At 49.1% G+C, this 7,966-nt stretch overlaps 1 protein-coding gene across 1 annotated transcript in view; it reads right to left on the reverse strand.

Annotated features, from left to right (window-relative positions):
* LOC101659188 (DNA-binding protein RFX2-like) overlaps window positions 1-5,064 on the reverse strand; it is a 35,881-nt gene extending 30,817 nt beyond the window's left edge. Inside the window, exons 1-3 of the mRNA XM_045298697.1 lie at window positions 4,925-5,064; window positions 3,893-4,398; window positions 3,253-3,394 (exon numbers count right to left, since the gene is read on the reverse strand). Of these exons, the coding sequence (XP_045154632.1) occupies window positions 3,253-3,394; window positions 3,893-4,309 (559 nt within the window). The 5' untranslated portion in view covers window positions 4,310-4,398; window positions 4,925-5,064. The remainder of the gene's footprint in view (window positions 1-3,252; window positions 3,395-3,892; window positions 4,399-4,924) is intronic.
* Window positions 5,065-7,966: the final 2,902 nt, after the last annotated feature.

A 7,966-nucleotide genomic window follows, 5' to 3' on the forward strand; every position in this document is an offset into this window, starting at 1 on the left:
CGCTTGATGGGCTTTGTGGGCACGCCCTCCTAGACCGAGGAGCGCCCCGGAATGGCACCGTGCTTTCATCGACTGCCATGACACTGGAGGGCACATACACTGCCTTGAGGGGGCTGTTGAGAGCTCTGATGATTGGGCGCAACTTGTGCAGCCGATCATAGCCGGGCTCCCCTCTGGGCACGGCCTTGGAATTGTCGTTGCAGTGTATGTTCTCTGTCAGTTTCTTGAATCTGGTTTTCGTCATAAGGTCCGGGACCGAGGCAACACCTAAGAGGGGGTCACTGGACCAGTAATGCCTGAGCTCCAGCAGGGCGTGGATACCCATCAGGATGTGCACGGCAATGAAAGCCTTTATTTCCTCCACCATTGTAGGCTGCCAGTTTTCGGTTGACCTTTTGATCTCCTGCCCTCTATATCGTCTGGTACGTTCCTGGGTAGATTTGTTTGGTCCTTTATAGTTTCCAAAATCTCTTCTGTAAACACAGACTAGAAGTCATCTATCTCTGCACCAACATCAGTGCAGTCAGGCTGTCCTTGGGCATGTTGCTGAAGCGAGGTGGTTAGACTGTCAAAGTAGGAGATGCCCTCGCACCACCAGCCCCTGCACTTCCTTCCCTTTGGCCAGGGGCATCGTCGCGGCCTGCCGCCTCCCTTGGCATCATTGTCTGCACCAGACCATTTGGTGTCATTGTCCCTACCTTCAGAACGCGCTGCAGACAGCTCAAGGTTAGCATGGTCTTGGGAGGCCTCCTCAGGCCTCTCTTCCTCCGAGGGCCCCTCACCACACTCATCCTCCTCCAAGTGCTCCTCTACAAATACTCTAGAAAGTCTTCGGTGGTTCTAAATCTCTTTCCTATTTCTAAAACAGAGGGACCTTTCCGAAAAACAATATTGTTGGTTCCACAGAGCTAGGCACATACCTATCGCATGCTTCCAAACAAACGTCCTGATCCAAGCGTCCAGCACAGATCGCTAAAACCAAGGGAGCTGGTGTTGGTGAAACCAAATGATTCCATTGCAGTGGAAAGCCACCACCACAGTGAACTCCCTGCTATGGAGACAGCACTCCGTACAGCTCGAAACACGAGGAACATCCTGGAGGACTGCAAGATGACGAACAGATGACGGGAGCTCTAAAGACATGCACACCATCAGCGGTCTCCTCCAAAAGCATTGAGGCCTAAGAGTAACCTATTTTCATGAGAAGCACATTCCCCTTGGCACATCCTCACTGCCCTCAAGCCCATGCTGACTCATAGCGACCCTCCGGCACCGAGTAGAACTGCTCCTTCAGGCTTTTTAGACAACACAGCTTCACTGTACTCCTACTGAGTGGGCAGTATGCTTACACTGCTGAGCTTGCAGTTAGCAGCCAATGCTCAACCCACCAGGGTGCCTTCCTGAGCACATAGGCTAGGAAGTGTACTTCCGAGGCACGTCTCCCAGTAAAAAAGCCAAAACAAGCAAAAAGTTTTGCAAGACCATACCTTGCAACACCCAAAACACTCCCTTTTCAACAGAGATGCGATACCAGCACCCACTTTTTTCATCTTCACGTGGTTAAAGAGGACCCCATCTGGCTGCATATACACTCAATACAGGAAAGCTGCTGCCCAGAAAACCCAAGAGCCAGCGTTCTGTGCCAAGAATCATGAAAGGAATAACATATTTAGTACCCCTGTCCTACCCCCTAATTTGTTGCATGGTCCTCACCCGGGGCCTTAAACGCCTGCAAGCTGCCCTCCCAGGCACAACAGCTGGTCTCTATCCACCTGGAGCAGCGGTTCTCACGACCCCTTTGGGGGTCGAACGACCCTTTCACAGGGGTCACCCAATTCATGACAGTAGCAAAATTACAGTTATGAAGTAACAACGAAAATAATTTTGTGGTTGGGGGTCACCACAACATGAGGAACTGTATGAAAGAGTCTTGGCATGAGAAGGTGGAGCACCACTGGCCTGGAGCCACAGAGGGAGGAGGAACAAGTACTCGGTGTGGCCGCCTGCTCCTCTGCCTTGAGACCAGAAGCAGATGGCATCGGGCTCCCACCACAGAACATTTTGATCAGAGATTCTACAGAAGAATCCTGATCAAAGGTGAAAAAATGCAGAACTTCAAATCCTCAAGGATCCTAGACTTTCTGGTGCTATGGAGCCTAGATGAACTCCCCGAAACTATCATCCCTGAGCTAATGTTAAAGCCAAACAGTAGTGGGAGTTAATAGTTTGAGTAAAGAACGTCTGCCTTAAGCATTGTGTTTTTTCAAGAGAGCTACCTTTAAGGGATCCAATGAGACCGGAAACTCCGGGAGCAGTGAGTTTATGTGCGCAGGGGCGGGGTGGGGGGGTGACACAACACAGGGAAGGAGGCTGGGAGTGGCTATCCAACTCAGGGAACAGAATGGATGTCCCTGACCTTGACATGTTCACACTGTTGAACTACTGTCTGTTTTGCAGTACAGTATTTATATTCTCAATTAAAAACCACAATAATGAAAAAAATAATAAAAATTTTAAAACCCCACAATAATGAAATCCACTTTCAAAAGAAAACTCTGCCTAACTTCCTACAGGGGTTTTTTGTGTGAGTTGTGGAACAGAGGCTTCAACTAACGGAGACCCCATGTTTGCAGAAGACAACTGTTGTCTGCGGTCTTTTAGGCATTGTGCCAGGCACGTCTTCCAAGCTACCTCTGAGTGGGTTCAGAGTGCTAACAACCTTTCCTCTAGTTGTCAAGCAGTTAACCATCTACCCCTCCTAGGGGATCCTATGAGGGTGCTTCCAACAAACAAATAAACAAACAAACAAACTCACTGCTATCAAGTCTATTCTGACTCGTAGCAACCCTACAGGACAGGGTAGAACTGTCCCTGTGAGTTTCCGAGACTGTAGCTCTTTGTGAGAGTAGAAACCCCCATCTTTCTCCCACGAAGCACCTGGTGGTCTCAAACTACCGACCTTGAGGTTAGCATCCCAACTCATAGATAGGGATCCTGGGTGGGGCCTGCTTAGAATCATGCAACTGAACACCTCCCAGGGAAAAGGGAGACCTGTGGCCTTCCCGCCCCATGAGTGGGGAAGGAGATTCATATGCTCTTGTGAAGCATTTACAGCAAGAGTCAGGAATCCAGACTTCCTTGAGGTACACGCGCATAAACCACAATTGCAAATTCTGCTCTGTCTCCCATGAGCAGCTCGGGGGCACCTCTGTTCTCCACCCACTCTGTACCAGACTGAACCTTGCTCCTTACCATTCTCCTGTAGGGGGTGGCTGGGTTGTGAAGATTCACTTCTTAACTGGTTTGCCAGGGGCAACTTTAAACATGCTGACTCCTGTGCTGTTTCCATAGGCTCCTTCTCCTTGAAAGGCATTTCGTGTGAGCTAACAGGACCCTAGTTTTAAAAAAAAAATGGTAAAGATGGGTCATGAGAGTATTACTATAGGAGCCAGAGCTAAAATTCCTAGAGATAAGTGGAAATACCAAACCAAACTCACTGCCATTGAATCCATTCCAATTCATCCAACCCATGGGCAGGGTAGAACTGCCCCTTTGGGTTTCCAAGACTAAATTTTTCCAGAAACAGAAAGCCTCTTCTTTTGCCCGAGAAGTGGTTGGTGGGTTTGAACTGCTACCCTTGTGGTTAACAGTCCAACTCGTAACCACCAGAGTTTTTTATTTTGTGTTTTTTTTTAATGCCAATAGGGAACAACAAAACAATCTGTCCTTATCCAAAGAGAAAGACGAAATCAGAAACCAGAAAAAAAAAAAAAAAGAAACCAGAAACAAGTAGCTCTGGACTTGTAAAAATGGAAATGTGTTTGCGCCCCCAATGGCTGGGCAGATGCCTATCCCCACAAGAGATCTAAATCCCTTACATTCTCTCTCCCACCTGCTCTCCGGGTTCATCCAGCTCTCTCTCTAAATCCTCCAGCACAGTCACCGCCTCCTCCCCGCTCTCTGGCTGCTGCTCCCGCACCCAGCTCTGCAGTTCTGCGGGCAGGATGGTCAGGAACTGCTCCAGCACCAGCAGCTCCAGGATCTGCTCCTTGCTGTGCAGCTCGGGCCGCAGCCACTGCCGGCACAGCGCCCGGAGCCTGCTCAGCGCCTCTCGGGGCCCAGGAGTCTCTTGATAGCAAAACTGCCTGAACCTCAGGCGGAAGATCTCCCGGGTATGCGTTGGTTTCCTTTGAAAGCCGCAGTCTTGCCTCCAAGTATGTTCATCTTCCTCTACCTTCACGATCTGAAGCCCCACGGGCTCCTGGGGAACTTGGAGGGGGAACTTGGAGGCAACTTCTCGTGGCTTCATGGTTGACTGGCTTGAAACAACTCCCTCAGAACGTGTACAGCATTCTCGCTTAAGATAGTCTTCTCCAGGTTCTTGTCGGAGTGGAGGAGCTGTAAGAGACAAGAAGTCACCAAACCAAACACAAGGCCAAAGAAGGTTGCCCCACTCCTGGGCGATCCCAGGGGATTTAGGGGTAGCTGTGACCCCTGCCCGCTGGTTGTTTTTATACAACCAGCTCACCTTCACATAGTGCTTCACACTTCACAAAGTGCTTTTGCAAACAGTATCTCTAAGTCATGATAAAACAGTGGGCGCAGAGCTAAGAGGAGCCAACTAAACCATCATCCCGAATAACTTGGGGGCACCCTCTCGCTCAAACCGAGAGAGGCACACAAGTAACCTTGCAGTCGGAAGGCTGGCGGGGCAGGGGAGTAACAGACTCGCTCCTGCCGAAGGAGCGCGGGCCAGTGAAGACGGGGGTCTTCAGCGATCCGGCTCTGCCTAGAGCCAAGGACCACTTCGGGCGGAGTCGCGAGTTCGAAGCGCCGGGGGGCGCCAGCCCGGAAAACCGGACCGCAACTCTGGCCCCGTCGGCCCGTTCGGCGGCTCCCTCCGCGGCGCCCAGGAACCACCTACCCTCTGACTGGCTGGGTCCCCAGCACCGCCGCGCAGTCAGCGAATCCGATCTTCTCCCCAGGAGCTCCAAGTGGGTGAGGGGGAACTGACAATTAACTTCTAAATGACCGTCGAGCAGTCGAACGCGGAGGCAGCCCGGCCTCCGGACACCCAGGCTACTTCCGGGTCCTCTCTAGGACGCGGGAGGCCTCGCCGTCTCAGTGGTCCTCCAGCCTTTGTTGCCCGCGCCGGGAAGAGCGGCGGCCGGACCGCGGAAAATTCGCACGCGAAACCCAGCCTGAGCGCGCTGCGGGCTTGGGGTCAAACTCCCTCCTCCGAGGATTGTCCAGGCCATCGTGAACTATGTCCTCCGCGTTATGCCTAATGCCCTCTGCGTCAATTCTGTCGATTGACACGGGCTACAGGTATAAAGGAACACATCAACAGGTATTACCCAAAGGTCGGGCCTTTGGGGCCCTAACCTCCTGCGGCCAGAAGGCGCCCTAGGAGCTCGGAGATTGAGCCCACCAGCAGCCCTGCGGAAGAAAGATGTGGCCGACTGCTTCCATAAAGATTACGTCCAAAAATTTTTTAAAAATTTAAAAAAAAGATTACGTCCTTGGGAAGCTTAGGGGATGGTTCGTCTATCAGAATCTGAACAGGCATCACTCTGAACTGCTGTAGGTTCCCAGTCTATACCACACGGTTCCCTCTGGTACAATAAGCCTTTCCCCGCCCACCGCCACTCCGTTTCTGGCTTAGATAGCACTTTCTCGCCCAAACTTTTCTACCTATTTTAGCACTGGCCTCGACGTATTACAATTGCCTGTTCACTGATGAGGCTTCTGTCCACACTGTGTCCTTTTTAAAAAAAATCATTTTATTGGGGACTCGTACAATTCTTATCACCATCCATCCATTGCGTCAAGCACATTTGTACATTTGTTGCCATCATCATTCTCAAAACATTTGCCTTCTACTTGAGCCCGTAATATCAGCTCCTCATTTTCCCCCTCCCTCCCTACTCCCCCCTCCCTCATGAACCCTTCATAATCCATAAATTATTTTGTCATATCTACACTGTCCGACCTCTCCCCTCGCCCCCTTCTCTGCTGTCCATCCCCCAGGGAGGAGGTTATACATAGATTCTTGTACACACTGTGTCCTTAGGGACAGTATTTTCTGTGTTCCCTTTTATGGTTCCTGGGGCAAGTGCAATCCAAATACCAAACACAGCTCTGTCGAGACTCCTATAGACTCCTAGTGACTCTATAGGACAGAATAGAACTGCCCCAGCCCCAGGGGCTTCTCTTGTAGAGCGGCAAGGGGCTTGAACCTCCTGCTCAATGCTTACCCACTGGACCACTCCTGGCCAGTCCAGCTCCCGACACATTCAGCACTTTGCAAATACGTATTTCTCAGCCAGGTGTGTAGCATTAGCTCCCTGGAAAAACTGGGGTTACTGCACTTCAGTCTCAACGGCACCCAAAATTATGGGGCACAAGTTTTTATCTTATGGGATGTGAGCAGTGAACATCTATAGTTAAGGAAGCAAAGAGCTAAACCAACTAGGGAAATTTTGCCGGAATATGTAAACCAGGGTTCTCGAACTGCTACTGCTGCACAATCAAGCCCTGCAGCGTGTTTCAGAACTTTCAGAGAAGAATGTAAGCTTCACATTCTTTGCACACACACCCCCCTCGGTGATAAAGATAACAACATTTTAATGCAATATTTTAAAAGATCAAACTGGCAAAATGGGGGCCAGATACTACTGACTTGTGTTTGTAACTAAAGTTTCGTTGACATCAGGACTGAGATTAGGATGAAGCCAATTGTGTAAGTGCAAACTCAGAATGCTGCCTTTATTTAATTTTTCTAATATTTTGTGTCATGGATTTTTATTTAAAAGTTTATTATTTTAAATATGATGTTGGTAGCGGAATTTATTTTGTAAATTTTGTGTCTGAAGTGTGCCCATGTCCTGCAGAAAACACCAATGCTCTGTCCTCAGTCCCGTGGTTTCTGATCGGTTGTTCTGGACTGACGCCTGAGTGTCAACGTTTTTGTTTAACCTGCAACCAAGGCTCAGGTCCCTGCCCCAAAAGACTGGAGATGAGTTCAGCAAAAATGTTAGATCGCTTGAGCCGGCAGCAAGTTAATTGGTATCAGATGTATTACTGCCATCAACTCCGTGCCCATGAAAAGAGCAGGGCGGGAGGACAGCCCTGGGGAGCTTCTGAGAGGGTCCCTCTTGAAGGGACCGTCTCCTGTTCCCCCTCAGAGTGACAGGTGATTGCAAACGGCTGACGGTGTGGTTAGCAGCCTACCGTGTCGCCACCACGCCCCCATATGATTTACACATCGTCTTTCACTTATAAACGTATTTAGCTCACGTTTAACTCATCGATTCACTTACCATGAATATGAGAGTAAGCAACAAAGTCTTGCGACAGAATCACAGAAACCTTTATTAAACAAAAATATCAAAATGTATTGATGTGGTAATGATTGTACAATTTTCCTTGATATGAAAGAACAATTGGATTATATGATGTGTAAATGATGTGCCAATAAAACTGTTTGGGGGATCAAAATGTAACGTTATTATTTTCTTTTTACATATCTTTTATCTTACCCTTCTAAAAGCAGTCTTTCCATCTTTCTAACCCTCCTGCAAAGCATTTATGGCTCTTTGAATTAAACCCTGTCAGAATGGCAGTTTTGGTATCTCAAGGGATTCAAATGGTATTCTTTTTTCCAGGATTCTCAGAGTTCTGGAAAGAGGCAAACCCGAGGCTGGGGAGTGGAGAGGGTCAGTTTTCCCCATGAACTTCTTCAGGACAGGCCTTGCTACCCTGGACGAGGGATCAGGTGTATTGTCATGATGGAAAAAGGTTCCACAGAGCTACATTCAGGGCTTATTTCTCACCAATGAAGTTTTTAATTTTCTTAAAACGTCATCATCGGGGAGGGAGGGGAAAAATGAGGACCTAATGTCGGGGGTTTAAGTGGAGAGAAAATGTTTTGAGAAACGATGTACAAATGCGCTTTACACAATTG

The sequence above is a fragment of the Echinops telfairi genome, unplaced genomic scaffold (assembly GCF_000313985.2).
Source record: "Echinops telfairi isolate 266 unplaced genomic scaffold, ASM31398v2 ScPeMD7_7441;HRSCAF=8479, whole genome shotgun sequence".
NCBI lineage: Eukaryota > Metazoa > Chordata > Mammalia > Afrosoricida > Tenrecidae > Echinops > Echinops telfairi.